Source organism: Acartia tonsa, chromosome 7 (assembly GCF_053477335.1).
Source record: "Acartia tonsa isolate MP-2025a chromosome 7, ASM5347733v1, whole genome shotgun sequence".
Classification (NCBI taxonomy): domain Eukaryota; kingdom Metazoa; phylum Arthropoda; class Copepoda; order Calanoida; family Acartiidae; genus Acartia; species Acartia tonsa.
The window spans coordinates 30,364,745-30,382,594 of NC_137266.1; the positions used below are offsets into that span (position 1 = coordinate 30,364,745).

The window sequence follows — 17,850 nt, forward strand, 5'->3', positions numbered from 1 at the left end:
TCGAGAACGGTAAAAAAGGTAAAAATTCCGCCTTTGGCGGTGAATAACGGCAAAACGGTTCGCCGGAGGCGGTTGATGTATAAATAACAAATTATGTGCCTTGAAAAGTTGTACAAACATGAAGTAATAGTCTCTGGTCCTAAAACGACTCCTTCCCCCCAAAAAGGGGCAAAAACCACCATTTTTTAAAAACATGCACAGGGTGTCCCAAAAGTGTGTAAATTTGTAAAATAGGCAAATATTATTGTTATTAGTCAAAATCTGTATCTATATGACAGTTTTAGGTAACTTAAAAAAAGAAAAAAAATTTAAAAAAACAACAAAAAAAATTTCTCATTTTTTTGAAAATACAGGGTGTCCAAAAAATATAAAAATTGTAATCTGGTCAGAAAACACTATGGTCTAACATACTTAAATACTTTGTATGCTACTTTGAAAAAAATAATCAATTTGGACCAATTTTTAGCTCTACAGACGCAAAAATCACTTTTACAGGGTGTTTCAAAAATTTCTCAGGTGTCCAAATTTGGAGTTACCACGCCAAATTTACTTCATATGTGTTGTAAAATGGATGATATTCACTCTCAAGGCAAAAAATGGGCAAAATTCGTTTCCTGACAGTGTCAAAAGTTTAAAAAACCTGTTTTGACATTTTTCTTGGGACACCCTGTAATTCATGATTTTTGTGATTTTAAAGACAAATTCTATATTGTACCCATCTGGGGGATTAATTTGATATATAAAACATGTATGTAAGTTGAAAATTAATGTAAAAATTTTAAACTTGAAAATCATGAAAAAATGCCTTTTTTTCATTGTGAAAACACCACAGTGAGAAAATGCGCGAAAAATCGGACTTTAAATGGATTAAAAAGGTTAAAAATCACCCAGCCCTTAGTTTTATGACCAAATGAAGGGGACTGGAAGTTTTTATCCAAATCTGAGACCTCATGCAGAAAAATGTTTTTTTCGTAAATAATGTGCCATGAGCGATGGAGGGGCGATGTAGGGGCCATCAAAGTACAATGTAATATAAATTTGGAGAAGGAGCGATGGAGGAGCGATGAAGGGGCGATGTAGGAGCGATGTAGGGGCCATCAAGGGACTAAGATATATATAATAGTGAAGGGGCCATGAAGAGGCGATATTTAATTAAATAGCCCCTTGGGATAAGAGGACATATCATCTCCTCTTTAGAAGGGGCGATAAAGGAGCGATAAAGGATCATTTAATCGCCTCTTAGGGCAAGGGGCTATTAAATCGCTCCTTTCAAGGAGTCATAACATCGCCTCTTGTTATAAGGGGCTATTAAATCGCTCCTTTCAAGGAGCCATTACATCGCCCCATGTCATAAGAGGCGATCAATTAAAATCATCGCTCCATATGGAGCGATGTCATGGAAAGGACTATACCCAAAAATTGTCTATACATCAATACGCTCAATTATAAATAAGCTTCTAAATAAGACACATAATATCTGCTGTTTTGTGTAGATTCATAAAACTTACAAAATTTACAGTCCTTCTATACATGAACAATGTTAATTGAGCAATAATTCATCTGCCTGCCCGTCTGTACGTTCATCAATCTTTATATCTATGATTTTGTTGAACAAAAATTAATAACAATTCTTCCACCTATTAGTCTACGACTAAAAGCTATAGTAAATCCTTAGATGATTCATTATTATCTTATTAATCATACTAGTCTCTAATGGTTGTCCACCTTTTTGTAGTCAATAATCTGCACCTACCTAGAATCATAGCTGGATTCAGCAGATAGCAAGCCTTGTGGCAACCATTGCTTCTCAGAACCTATAAATCAAAATATAGCATTAGCAATTGAACAAAATATTTTGTGTGTTAAAAAACGTCCACTCAGACACTTTTAAAAAAAGAAAAGTTCAATATTAATGCATCTTTATTTATTGTTTCCAAACTAGAAGTGTTCAAACTTTTCAACATATAATTTAAATCTACAGATGGGGAAATTAGCATTGGGGATGTACTGTGGTAATACGACAACCAGACGGACAGGCAGTTTACAGAGTTGCTACGCTGTGACTTATCATAACAAACCCACTGCACTAATCTTATTATATCACCATCTATCTCATGACCGATGTTGACCCCGCTATCTAGCGGTCAAACTGGCCTGCCTAAGTGTGGGGAGGGGCTCAAACATGCAACTATCACGCGCCCCTCACGCGCTTATATAACCGGGAGGCGCTGCCTCCCCTTTTACCACCGCTGCCCCCACAGCCTGTCTACCGCCGGGAGCTAAGCCCTAGCGTCCCACACCCCCTTCAAACCTAACCATTGTTATAATCTGTTGTATATATATAGTAAACATTGCTTGTAAATATTATTCAGTTAAATATATAATTTCTGTATGACTAAATCCTGCTAGTTTGTTTTGGTAGAATAATTCAAGGCTAGGGCTCGTTGAATCCGAACTCGTTACCCTGTGGGCCGAGAACGCTCGGCTTACCAGAGTACATCATGTTATTTTCCATTGTCTTATCCCTAAAGATTTTATTATACCTAACATTTCTGGTTCCTCTTGTCCAATATGTCCAAGCTGATTTTTACTATCCAGGCCTCCAGATTTACAGACTGAAATTGTCTTCGTCTTAACTAAACAAGAAAAATCATTGTATATCATAAGTGAAGGAGTTTTACTGAAGAATTTATATTGTGTCAGGGTAAATTTGGGATTTTTAGGAGGTTTTCCTCTTTTTTGTTGACCAGGAAAAACCTACTTAGAGCATTAAAAAAGCTTTCCTGTATATAAAGGAGAAAAATAAGTCCGGCACTTCTGGTATGAATAGACAGACACACATAGATAGATAAACATCATATTTTAAATAAGATGAAAATTGTGATAAATAAAAAAAAAATATTTTTCTTTACAACTCAGTGTGTTTTACCTGAAACTGTCTAGCGAGCACAGAATCCCCTTTCCCTCAATTTTTTTTCTTCAAATTTATGCGTAACCTTGCGGGGCCAATACCCTATGGGTGTAAACTGTACCCAATAGAACCTATTACGGATTGAGTCCGTAACAGAACCTAACCTAAACTGACCCAAAAAACCAACACAAGAAAAATATTCGAAATAAGGTGGGGTTGGGGGGGGGGGGGGGTTCTTAGCTCAACTAGGCATTTAAAAGGAAACCACCAAACCCGGGATTGAGGTAGAAAAATTATCTTACCGTCTAGTTTCTTATAATCAGCATCATTCACTGACTGTTGGTCTCCACCCTGGATTTCACCTTGTCTGAAAAATTAAAATAGAAATATTCAAGAACAACTATTTTTCAGTTAAATTGATCGTTGAATTACTTATACATAACACGGGGATAAGAGATTAACTTTAAGTTTAATTAGTTATTTTATCTAAAAGTGTAAGGGAAACAAAAAGTTAGAGAGATAGGGGACAATGGGCTATTTATTACATTAGTCCCCAAAGTTAACGTTTTCTTATTCGTTGGCTTAACAACTTTTGGGACTTTCTGAATTTTGATTGTTCGGTTTATGAAGTTGAGTGTTCAAGCGATTCAATCACTAATTTTAATCTATAGTAGGGGTATTTTGTTTGTCATCATTGTGCATGTTCATAAATTTATTGGCCATTGTCTTATCCCTTTAGATCCCTGCAAACATTCATCTATGCGTAGTTTAGATAATAAATGTTACCTCTGAGCATAAAGTTCATCCTGACTTTGTTGGGCCTTTTCTTTTCTGTCTTTCTTCCTTCTCCTAAAAAATAAAAAAAATATATTATTTCATAATTATTCACGAAACCTTTTACAACAATTTATTTTTATAATTTTATTTTATAGTTCTAAGATTCTTTTACACATGAAGGTAAATTAAATTATTATGGTTAAATCATAATAGAAATAAAGATTTTAAAAAATCCTTTTAAATTGTATAACAAATGTTTGATTCATTGGAAAAATTAAATATGATGAAATGTAGATAAAATCAAATGACAGATGTAAAAATGAAAATAATAGAATATTGTAAAATACAAATTTGATTTATTAATTTAATTGGAAATTTAATTTACAAATGTATGAATGAAACATCCAACAATGCATTAAAAGTTAATTCTTTAACAACAGAAAAAAATATTATAAAGAAAATTTTTATTTATATGATATTTTGATAGATAAAGGTAAAGTAAAGTAACATGATTGACCATACGGACAGCAAGACCTATAGTTATAAGGAAGCAAATCTTAAAATGTAAAATTAGTGAATTACTAAATAAAATGAATAGATTTTTTAAATATTTGTTTTCTGGAATTTCCCATATTTCATAAGATGGTGCAATTATTTCTATTTATTTCTTGATTTAACCTTATTCTAAAACTTTATGTTCAAATATATTTTAATTTGTAATTTCTGTGTTCGTGAGATTTACTAGTTACCAAAGACAGATTTTCAAAAATAGGTCTTTGGGGGGGATTTGCGTTTCAAATAAATTGCTTGAACACTTATAACTCCCCCCCCCCCTTATTTTAAAATAAATTTAAACTAGGGAGGGGATAGGTTATTTTTTACATTTGCTCAACCCCTCCGGGAGGCTATAACACTTTGGGGCGACAAAGTACATAAAATAACCTAACCAGACCAGACCAAAATTAAAAAATCAATCTCCTAAAAAAACTACACAACTTCTTATTTTTCAATTTATTTTAAAAATAAGGGGAGGGGGATATCAGTGCTCAACAAGTTACTTTGTATGAATGCACATTTTATGAATATCAAAAATACTTTCTTGCAGTATTAGACAATACAAATTTAATTGATATTTTTACATCATACATGATGTTTTATATTAGAGCAAACATTTCTTTATAACACCTTTGTTTTTCATATAGTCGTATTAGTACGTTATTCATTGTAATGAAAGTTAATGTACAGTAAAGTTTTTTTTTTACAAAATAAAATTAAGTAAATCTTAAAGTGTAATGTTAAGTTAATTAAAAGGAAAGAAAATTAAACGGGACTTGACGAGCCAAATACCGCATAATACTATACCATTTTTCTCTTTTTTTTTTCATTACTGTTTCCTCTTTATTTTCATAACTTTCTTTTTCTTCTTTTATCTAAAACTCTCAACGATATGCTGTGTAATTTGTTTAGAATTTCAAACAGTTGCATTTCTATTTGACATGATATTCTTATCTAAAATTGCACATTTCAGACAGAGATATAACATAGACATACTAGCATTGATTTGTCATAGAGCGGCTTCACGCTAGCCAGACAATATAACACATCTAAAATGAATGAATAATTGAATGCAAATATTATTATATCATTTCTATCAATAATTCTGTATTAATTTAGTTAATCGTTTCTAAATAAAAAGTGAAATGTTTCTTTTGATCCTCTAAGTCGAATATTACTGGAACGTCAAGACATGTAGGATTATACGAAGAACCTGAAATTTACAGTCGCAGTAACACCTATAATATCTTAGGATGTTTCAGTATTTAGTAATTTTAAACGCTTTGTTGAAGTCTAAAAGGTAATTTGCTCCTTACCTGGATGAACCTGCCAGATATACTGGTATCTTGTGCCCGCCAGGATTGTGTTATTTAAAAAATCCAACAAGTGTTTAAAAACATTATTAAAAAGTCAGTTAGTTATAGACTGATATTTTTTACACATAGAAAATAAGCGAAGGGTGGGGGTGTTTTATGTCCCCCCACCCAGTAAAATTATATTCTACAAAATGTCTCTATTTGAATCTAAAAGATAAACAGCTTTTTACCTTTTACTATGACTTAATTTTGTAACAAATATCCTATGATAACAGCGTAATTTTGAAAGTACAATGCACCCTGTGAAAGTACATTCAACCTTAAAATTCCAGAAACACACACACACTGTGTTCTATTTTCAGAGAAAGAAAAGGGCGCTAAATAAATATACGCATGGATGGCGTAATATCTATACCTCTGGTGAAATAGGTTAGGTGATTGACCTCACAGGGTTAGTTCTAATGAACTTTCATTCGTAGTAGTAGTATGACTCATACAGAAAGTTTTTTTTTACATTTTTTAGATAGTTTGATAATAACTATAATTATAAAAAATATATCAATCCTTACATAAAAGTTACAAGATCTTTTTGCTGAGGGATCTCGCTAACTGCTGGACCGATATGGTTCCCCTTTACAGTGTAGCTTCTCATATGTCCTTGAAAAGGTTTTAACTATTTTTGTGGAGGATACCACCACCCTTCTAAGAAAAAACGTCCTTAGATATAATTGCCATCTCCCCCTCAAAAAAATATTTTTACTTGATTAGTATGATTGTGGATATACAACAATTTATCTAAAAGAAGATCCCTAAAAAAATTTGCATATAAAACATGTAAGTCAAATGGTATAAACATTTATTGGTAGATAAAATGACTAATATCTTCCATTGCATACCGCAACCCTTAGTAATTGCATTCTTATATGTCATTTAAATATGCAAAACCTACAGATTTGGATTCTTAGAAAAAGTGACGCAATTATGACCACATGTAATATTTATCTAGCAAAATCTTCCCATTTGAGTCATGCATCAGTCAAAATCAAATGAATAGATACTTATAATAGTATTTCAAATCATCAAAAATGCCTTATCAAAATATGTAAAGTAGTAAGGTTTAATCTGAATCGATGGAGTTCTTCATTTTATTCGTTACCTTCATATAGTTCCCCAGATGTTTTTTATGATATTTCATTTAGGTGTCGAGAAGGTTTTATGCTATTTTTCAATCTTAAAAAGTTTAAATACAGAACCCTAATTACTAGGGGCGCACAATACTCATTTATACAGTAGTAATGGTTCGCTTTAGTTTAAATATCTCAGAAACGGCACTTCTGATATACTTTTAATGAATGAAAGATTCATTTTAGTTATTCTTCCATCCACCTCTCCCCCTCCCTTTCTGCAAATTATTAAATTATATTGAAGAGTAGCTGTGCTTCTTGTAAATAGTCTGTTGACCTCTGAAAAGTTTATTGCATTGTCTAGCCCTTACCAGGGCCGGGAGGGGACATTGGCAGATAAATAAATCGTTATTTACATGAAATTACAAAAAAACATTATTTTACCTCTATGAAAATGGAGAAAGAATAATTTTATTCTCCATTGACGTATCCTTGCATCCTTGTGCCTATGCCCTTGTTTAAATTAAGAGTGAAGTCCCATTTCCTTCCCCCTCCCCCTCTCTCCATGAAAATTAGAATAACCCTAAAATACTTCCAACCTCTGACAATATTATGTTTAGAACTGGCTCTTGACAAAACATGATTCACATGGTATATAAAACTTCAGAGAAAGCGAAAAATATTCGGGAAAAAATCTTTAATTGCTTTCATTTATGCATTCTATCACAACTGCTAGGTTTTACATTTAATAAAGAATTAAATTACATAAAAAGAGGATGTGTTTAATCATATAATAAAAAGTAGTAAGATTTTATTCTGTCTGAAGCTTAAGATCTCGAAAATTTGCTGGTTTTTGTTATTTGTACTTTTTAAGGAAGTTGTATAAATATCTTGGACTGGTTTTAGGCTATTTTCTTGACGTTTCATAGCGCGCATAGCTATAATTAGAATAATTGTAAAAATATGCAATTATAATGATTGGATAAAATTATATATTATGGAATATGTAAATTCCTGCATAAATTATTTTAAGAAGGATGAATTATGTTTCAATGACCTAATGATTATATATCAAAATTTAAAATCTTAGTGTTCCTTATTCTATGATTTAGTATGTAGAATATATATCCCTACCCAACCTTTCTCTTAGTAGTACCAACTTGCACCACTTTAACATGACCATATTTAGACAAAACATGCTTTCACTTCCCTGGGAAATATGCGTCACACACACACACACTCAGACACCAAGACAGACAGAGAGAGAAATATTGCGTCATTTTCCCCCCTGCTCCCCCCCCCCCCTTCCCTCTACCGGCTTCTGTGGTAGAACACAGCGTAAATGCGTAGCAAAGGTAAAAATGCGTCATTTTTAGCGCCAATACTTTTATGTCTCATTTTTTGCGCATTTTATGGAATACTGTTCTAGAAAGTTCTAAAGTTGTATGTGTGTGTGTGTGTGTATTGTGCAATTTTTCCTATAAACTTTTCAGCTTCTTGTACTAACTTGAAAATCTGATGTTACTTTGAAACATTGAATTATGGTTTAAACAAAACGTTTTAATATAAAATAAATAGGTATACCTACCTCGAGATAGGGTTCATATCTGCCAGTTTAAATGTATGTTTAATGTTTATCTACTAAGCATACCAGTATTATGTTTTTTTATACCTTTGAAAAAATATTCTATTTCTCCATTTTATGAAAGCTTTTTGAAAGAAGAGTTCGGGGCTTAAGTAGTACGTTTTTTTTGTCTTTAAAGAAAGATCTCGCTAACAGCTGAACAGATATTGGTCTCCTTTATAGTAAAGCTAATCTATAATACAAAGTAGAACGATGTCTGTCTGTCTGTCTGTCCGTCTGTCTGTCTGTCTGGCTGTCTGTCTGGCTGTCTGGCTGTCTGTCATATATATTTTATTATAACTATTTCATTGGGGGGGGGGGGGGGGACACCCCCCCCCACACAAAAAATGAACAAAAAATTTTTCCTTATTTATTACAATTTTCTAAAATTATCAATAGTAAAATAATTTTCCCCTAATGGACAAGTAATTAAAAACATTTGATCTTAATTAAGAAGTAATTAACCAAATTGCTTAAAATCAATATAAAGCTCTTATAATTTTGTTTACAGCTGGCTTTTTACACAAGTTACCACAAATTTCAAATTTGCAAACAAAAAATAATTTGGTATTCCAATGTTAAATAAAAACTATAAGTTTTAAAAAAATATTTTCATAAGGTTTGGTTTCATGATTTATTTATGCTTTTGACTAATATATTGTTTTAAAAGTACAAATTATCACTGCTAAAAGAATGATTTTATTAGGTCAAAATCTATGTATCTGAAAATACTTTTAATTGTACAAAATGAATAAAAGACTAATTTCCCCCTTTTAGCCTTCATGAGTAAACTATTTGTATTTATTTGTAACTATAAAATAGTAAGAAGCAATGCTCATAGGTCGGCTACCGCAAACTAGCCATGGCCGATTCTAAATTAAATAGCTGGCTGAGAAGATTTGGCGGTAAAAGAAACATTAAAAAAACACTGCAGCTAAAGCTCAACTATTTTTAGCCATCAGCAGCTATTCTACAAAAGAAACCATAGACGTCTGCAAGGAAAATACTTGCTGCGGTTCGGCTAATTAGTAGGATAAACAGCCGCGGCTGCCAATTCCTGAAAGTAGGCTAGGCAAGCAAATAATCCAGGAAAAATCCTGAATGAAAAATTCCAATGCATGACTCTTTCTTCACGTACAGGGACAGGTACAAGAATTGTTAAAAACAAATATTACAAAGTACACAGCAGAAAAAATGTTTTTGGTTTACTTTCAACAAAACAAGAGCTATCGAATTGACACATGGCGACACTAATGTATAAAAGCTTCGCATCTAGAAATAAAGTATGTTGTAACTTTAAGCTTCTAGAAGCTCTAGACGTGGCCAAAGATCAAAAGAACAGCAAAAAACATAGTGGAAATTGATAAAACAAATATGTTTGATAACAATCTAACTAAACATGTTTTATAATTCAATAAATGAAATCATTTGTCTCTGTTTTCACGTGGAGTCTTTATGTAAACAGGTGGCAAAAAAACAACTCACCCTTTTTTAAAACACACGTGGTCTAACTAATTTAGTCATTATTACAAAAAAAGAGAAGTAAAATAAATGAAACTAAAACAGACATTTCATTTCAGACCATTAAAAGAGTTATAATCAAAAGATCTTCGAAACGGTTATTCGAATTGGGGTGTCCTTTTCATAAAGCTACTTATATTTCGTGAGATGGTTTTAGGCTATTTTCTGAAACACTGCATTTGCTGGAAGCCTCAGCCTCTAAAGCTAATCCTATAATAAAAAGCAGAGATATTTTTTATCTGCAGAGAAGTATCTCGCATACCACTGAACATATAAGGGTCTCCTTTACAGTGAAGCTACTTATAGGTGCAGGGAAGGCTTTTAACTTTTTTTTGGGGAGTGTACCTCTACCCTCCAAAAAGTTTTCCTAGTTCATTTTTATTTTTGAAATTGAAATGAGGCGAGGGACAGAGTCCAATTCCCCCTACCCCCACCCAAATTCCCCCTAGGGTAAACGCTAGGTTAAATATAAGGTAAAACATTGGTAAAAAATGCAGGAAAATGGTCCAACTTATAAAATAACATATGTTACAATTACATGATTTAAATAAAGCACTTGTTTATGTAATACTTTTTTATAGACCCACGTGAAGCAAATTCAATAAATCGAATAATAATTAACTTACGTTAGAAAATAGTTTAACAAATTTTTCTCGTATTCATTCGAATCCGGTGGATAGGAACCGGTTCTCATCCATACGAAAAAACTATGACTAGCATCGTATTATATCCAACTTTCTACGAATATAAAAATGTACAATCAAAATTTTAAAACCAGTTTTTTTAGCCGGTGCCTTAGGCTCCTCGGGGCTAAAAAAAACTAGTTTTAATCTTATAATTGTACATTCTATATCCGCGGAAAGCCGTTTATAATACGATGCGAGAAATAACTATTATTGTAGAATCTTTTATTTCTTTATTGATAAACTGTTCGTTGTAACTGTTAGCTGTGATATGATTTATTTTGATTTTTCTGTTTAATTTTTATTTTTTTGGGTACATCATATTTTAAAAATAGATGAATGCAATTATAAGTGAACATTTATATGAATGTTGTCATTCTTGTCTGTAAATCATTTTCTAACTTTAGATAAATTAAAAGGCAAAGGACACATACAAAATTGTCATGGTCTTAAAAGTTAAATATTATGACAAATACATGACGTTGTTGTATCTTAAAAGTCATAAAAGGATTAAAATCCTGAAGGGATTTCAAATGAGCAATATCCTTGTTTGTAAAATCTAAAGATGCATATTACATTTAGATCCTAATATTCAGAATTTGATTTTCTGAGATTTAAAAACAAATAAACGAACTAACATTTATTTTTTTTGTAAATATGTTAATATTTTCTACTTATTTACCATAATAATATGGCTCATAATGAAAATAGGAAAAAATTCTTTTTATGATGAGGGGGTTGACCCACCCTCCACACAAAAGCCCTATGTAAAATAATCAGGACAAAATTACATTTTGAGAAAGAAATTGTAAAATTTTATAACATTTCTAATTATGTACTTTAATGAATCTATTTGCAGATTTTAATTTCAATGAATCAATGAAAAAACGTGTAAAACTAATTTTCAGCTGATTTTTAAAGCATGCTTATCTAAGTAAAATCTAAGTATAAGTATTTAAAGGTGTCTTTTCAACTCCGCATGTTTATAATAGCAAAAAATTGGAATGTCTAATTAATGAAAGAGCAGTTTTCCCCAAAGTGCCTAATCGAGCAAAGAAACCCTTTTTTCTTGTTTAGAAATAAATTGAAGATAAAAGGGGATAGGTGTCTGCTTATTTAAAACGTTTGAAACTTAACTAATCAAAAATCACTGGAGTCCTAAAAGTTGTAAGGCAATGAATAAGAAAACGTTATTTAAAAACTTTGAGGACTAGTGTATTAAACAGCCCATAGCCCCTCTCTCTAATATAATGTAAATGTGCAGACATGGAGGCGCACCATATTTAGTTCATCCTTTCTTTTTTTAATGAATCAATAAAAACGTGGCGCCTAGATAAATCAGGATTAGGGACAAACCTTTGAAAAAATAAATCAAAAGGCTGGAAGAAAAGGATTTTAAATACCTTATGAAAAAAATAGTTGTATCAACAAATACTGTATTGATCATGTCATTTGAAAAAAATAGATGTCAAACGTGAACACTTTTATTGACAGCTAGACATAAACATTATTATGTTATTAGAATAATGGCATATCGAAGATAAGTCAGCCTTGGCCACTTTCAAATAATGCCATATGGTCGAAATACACCACTCAATTTGCATATAATATGAATGTAGTTAAAATTTCCCTATGCAGCCTTCATTAATTTTTTTCCGGAAATGACTTATGTATAGTTTGACCAAAATACACAGCACTATTTGAATAGTTATTTATCGCATCGTATTATAGACAGCTTAACGCGGATATTAAAATGTAAAATTGTAAGATTAAAACCAGTTTTTAATTAAAAGTCCCGGAATAACAAAAATGGTGTTAATTTTATAATTTTTATTTTAATATTCGTGTAAAATTTCTGTAATACAATGCTATAAATTATTTTTAAGTATGACTGACAACCGGTTCTAATCTAGCGGATAATTTTCGGTTTTATATCCATACTGGAAAAATGTTTATTTCTTGATATATTTTAAACAAGTTGGAAAGGCCCATTAGCTCAGCTCTGTTTATCTTGAATGTCTCATATCCTATTTAGAAAACTTGCACTTTAAGCATATTTTTTAGGTTTAAAGCCACTTGAAGGGAAGGGTTTAATGAAAAAAAATATCTTAAATTATATTAAGAAATCTTTTAGAGAAAATCTGTCCTTAACAACATAAATAAATAGCTTTAAAACCTAAGGATTATATAATTCTAAAAGCAAGTTGTCTTATAGATTAAAGCTTATAAATCATATATTACATAAACATGAAGGCCTAACTTTATTGACCCCTTATCCTTATACAAATCATGTGTAAAACATGTGAATGATGCAATCTAGTTTTTGGCCAACACCACAAAGTACAAGGATGTATATGTGTATGTCTTTGAGTGTGTGTGTTGTCCGTGAGTAGTGTTGAAAGTGAAAGGCTTAACGGAGCTTGAGATAGAGAGAGGGAGGAGTAGGGTAGTGGGAGAATAAAAAAAGGCCTACACTCAGAGTTATATAAAAAGGCATGGGGGGGGGGGGAGGGAGTATTAGTGTAGAAAAAAGTTCGGGAAAGCAAGAAAATGAGTAAGGAGAGTTGGGGGAAGGAACAAAAGGGAGGTGGGTAGAAAAATGTTCCGGCTTTAAACAAGTGGTGCAATTTTGAACGATGAGTCAATAAAAGGTCTGATGAAACATGAATTGATTTAGTCTAACACAAAACGTTGTAAGAGAAACACTTGTTAAATATACAGCATATTATATACTTAAACTACACATGTGAAAAATCTGCCAAAAATGGGTAGAACAGCAAGTAAAATAAATCAGAAAATTGAGGATTTGCTTGCAAGCAATCCGCTGCCAAAGGCAACAGCAACCACAGTGAAAAAGGTTGCAGACACTATCAAGAAAAATGATCTAAGAATTAGTACTCTTAGAAAGAAAAAGAAAATGGCTGAGTTGGCTGAAGTTGAATCTTTGTCTGACACTGCCAGCAGCCTAAAAGACTTTAGTGATAAGATGTTGTGTGATGATTCTGGATATTTTGAAGAGACCATGACTAGCTTCAAGGATGATATTTCTATGACTGATGATTCTGCTTCTACAAACATCCTTGACAGTTCTTATGATGCACAGGAGGATCAATTGTCAGTAATTGGTGATGGATCAACTGTACTGCCCCTGAGGCCACTCTACTTTGAAATTCCAGGTAGAGATCCAATTGTGACCAGGCCAGAGGTTCAAGAGAAGATTCAGGAGGTATTAGCACAGAAAAATCGTGGAGTAATAATTTCTGGTAAATCTGGATCTGGAAAGACTTCTGTTATTCTGGACATCCTGCAGAGAAGTTATTTTGGTGGAGTTGCATCAGAGAGAAATTCATTTTATACCAAGGTTGTTGGATTCCATTTTGCCCAGCCAGAAGATCCTACAACCACAGAACCTGCCAGGTTTGTCCACTCCCTGGCCGCCCAGCTTACACAACATCCAGCCATGAGAGCCTACAGAGATCACCTGCTTAATTCACCTGAATTGGTCAACATGCTTTCATTAAAATCAATTAGAGAAAATCCATCCATGTCATTGAAGAAGGCAGTTCTTGACCCTTTGAAACGTCTGTACAAAGATGATCTTATTGAAATTGAAGAAGCTGTGATCCTAGTTGATGGTATTGATCAAGAAACCAGCAAGTTGATAGCCAACCTACTTGCTGCCAACATCCTTAGATTCCCTCACTGGCTAAAGCTTATTATAACCCACAGATGTGATGCTGAAGATCAGCTGATTAAACTAACTCATCTGCCAACCATCGATCTGAATGAGTACAGTGATGATGATCTGACTGCTTATGTTGAGTCAGTGATATTCAACTCCCACACAGTTTTGTCTCACATTGCCAACTATGACTCAATTAGAAAGAATCAGCTGCTTGTTAAACTGGTGAACTTTATTGTGAAACAGAGCCAGGGATCCTACCTGTATCCCAAAATGCTGCTGCATTTGATGTCAACTGGTTACATCACCATCAAGACTGCCTCATTCAAGCACCTGCCACAAAATTTGTCAGAAATATTCCATCTATACATGAGTATACACTTTCCAACAGCATCATCCTACCAGCTTGCCTCACAGATATTCTCCCTCTGCCTGTCAAGTCCAAGGCCCTTATTCATGCCCCAGGTGAAGAGACTGCTCAGCAGCAGCCTCGAAACCTGTCACCAAATTAACATTGACTACTCCAAGAAGTTGTCCTACCTACTTCCCACACGTTCAGACGGCAGCCTGATGTTCATCCATCCAGTTTTTAGCAGCTGGTTGACCAGCCCAGCAGCCACAAGATTCCAGGTTCAGCCCACAGCCGGCCACAACATATTTGTTCAGTATTATTCATCCATTGACATTGTTCATACCAGTGAAGCTTTAGATTTTATACATCATTTGACCCACACCTCATTGTTTGACCAGGATTGTGATCTAGTGAGTGATGGGGACAGAAAATTTCTGTATCTCAATTACAAAGTGGATTATAAACTATTAGTTAAATGTAGTAGAGTAATCAATTATCATACTTTTATTTCAAGCAAAACTGTTACACTGTTAAATCATGCCCTTGGCTCTAAAAGAGCAGTAAACTTAGATAGATAACTAATTTCAATTTTAGGCAGCTTTTTAAATTTACCCAATAATGTACTTAGATTTATTAATTTTATATATTGTACCTTAAAACTAAATATTGAGACAAAAAAATATTTGTAAATATTGTAATTAGAATATCAATTTAAGTTAGTCATAGAAACATACAGAGCAGCTTCATTTGAAATAAACTAATAAAAGACTTTTATTAATTGTTGATTTTAAACAAATTGTAGAATATATCATTTTTGGCTTTACAATTTTAGACCTTTTTATACTTTTATATTTATCTAGATAATTTAATTATAACTTATGCTTTGTAAATAATTTATACATATAAATATTAAAACTAAAAAATGTGATATTTTATTGTAATAATAATTGTTAAAATTTACAAATCATAGTTTCATACAGATTGTTATTGTTTGTTTATGATAAAATAATATTGTACTAGGAATAATTAAATTAATTAGAAAAATAAATAAATTATAATTAATTACCTATGGAGTTATTTTTCATATTTTATGTATTGTTGCAAAGCTATTCTAACTTAATGTGTTCGCCTGTCTGTAATTTTACATAAATGGCTTGGAACTTTCTATGAAAGAAAGGCAACAATTCATGAAAATTCTTGAATTACATTGCATCATTGAAAGATATTAATACAGTTGTGTAAAATCGGTAAATAAACGAAGTGTAGTCAAAACGTAACCTCTAGAGGATATGAAACAAGAAAAAAATTTAATTTGGTTTATCATTGAATTAAATCTTGCTAATGAGTTATTCAGACAACCAACCATTTGATTGCACGTTTTTGTCTGGAAATCTTGATTATGCAATGTGCATGGAATGACTTGCACGATGGCAACAGGAACTGTTTTAATGTCTTTAATTACGACGCGGCTTTGGCATATTATTCGAACATGCTACGTTACACAATTTTTCAATCTTTATAATATGCAGGTATCTTCAGGGATGAGACAATGGACGGTAAATTGATGTACATAGAATTACAGACTCGTGTAATTAAAAGTATTTATGGAAAAGTTTAGGCACTGCTAGTCTAAACTAACTAATAAAAGGTTTCATAAAAGTGCATAAAGCATTAAAACCAACATTTTTTTTATCTTGATCGGCTAAATTAAACACGTTGTTTAAGTCACACATACAAAAATACCATACTAAAAACTAGCTATTAAATTACTCCATTTTTTAATCAAAGGATAGCTTCACATTGGTTTCTGGAGGTTCATATACTATTTAATTTAACAAAATATATCTTTGGAAGGGTTTTAGGCTTTTTTTACCGGCTCCTCCCACCCCCTTCAAACTTATTGGCACAGCCACTAGTTAAAAGAGTTAATTAAAACATTTTAAAAGAATTATAAAAGAATAAATTTATAAGTCTTGCTAAAAAATATTTCGTAAAAAACATTCAAAATGATCAGAGCTGAAGAATGGCTGCACTGAGTGTTGCCTTGCAAACAAGACATTGTAATTTTCATGAATATAGCTATCAAGGGTTGCTTATGAAATGTTGAATAAATCGTCAAACTAATGAGATAAAATACGCGAGATTTTAAAATTGGTAAACAGTTTAAATTAGTTTATTATCATAGTTAATTTAATGGTTAGAGTAGTGGGGAATACCATGGCCCATCGAAAAGGCAAAACTAATAAACATACACTGAAATATCAGGAAAAATCATACAATTGCAGGGTTAGTTATATTTTTCTAAACATTTAAGTACAAAATCCTTGAAAGTTAGGGGTCAACAAAATTTGAAATGTCTCTCTTTGTCTGTCTGAACAAAAGGAAAAGTGTTCTTAAAACAAATAGTAGATAAATAAGGACAACTTTGTTTATAAGTAGCGCAGCAAGATAAGCCAAATATAATTTAATTAGAAAGAACTTTGAAGACAGGGAATGAAAATAATCAATTTATTTTTATAATTCAAACTAGTGTCTTTTAATTTTTGAAAATGAATTTTTGAATTTTGAGAAATCAATCAACAAGCAAGACAATAAGGATAATCGTACTTAGGGTATACTCCAAAAATATTCGTGCCCTGATTAATATTTCTATTTTACAAAGAAATGTCTTTATCTGTGTCTCTAAATAGCATTAAATATTTGGCATTTATGTCTAATATGATTATTGCAATTTAAGCTACTCATTAATTCATTAAGTTTAACCATGTTAAAATTGTAGGAATTCCTTGACTTAATGATTGACATTATAACGATATGCCATTTTTGAAATAGCTGACATAAAATCAACATATCAAAAGTTTAACTACACACTTATGTTGACATAATAACGATAGAAATTTTGTATATTGAAATGCATGACCTTGTTAGCGTCTGAATTAATTCAATAAGTATATTTCTGTATTTCAAGCAAGCGGCTGCGCCAATAGTATTTAAGGGTTCTGTATAAGACGGAGTAGGAAAAGACAGAAATAGCATAAAACAATCATAAGACTTAAATCTAAAAATATAATTGCATAAATCAATCGGTTTAGCTGGTATTGAAATCTTAAGCTTTAGACTCCCAAAAATTACTACTTTATGTAATATTTAATCTATAATGATATAAAACAACAGTATTTTAAGTCTAAGTAATGAAATTAAAGCCAAGTCTACAAAGACTGCAATTTAAATTATGCATGAAACAGTGCAAAATAAAATTATCTAATTAAAAATTGTTTATGCTGTAATAGAAAGAAATATTTAGA

At 32.0% G+C, this 17,850-nt stretch overlaps 1 protein-coding gene across 2 annotated transcripts in view; it reads right to left on the reverse strand.

Moving 5' to 3' along the window:
- LOC145325256 (uncharacterized) overlaps positions 1–17,850 on the reverse strand; it is a 51,552-nt gene that overhangs the window by 18,083 nt on the left and 15,619 nt on the right. For both annotated transcript variants that reach the window (XM_080168189.1, XM_080168188.1), the window contains exons 9-12: positions 3,698–3,760; positions 3,214–3,278; positions 2,544–2,636; positions 1,754–1,814 (exon numbers count right to left, since the gene is read on the reverse strand). In XM_080168189.1, coding sequence (XP_080024315.1) covers positions 1,754–1,814; positions 2,544–2,636; positions 3,214–3,278; positions 3,698–3,760 — 282 coding nt within the window. The remainder of the gene's footprint in view (positions 1–1,753; positions 1,815–2,543; positions 2,637–3,213; positions 3,279–3,697; positions 3,761–17,850) is intronic.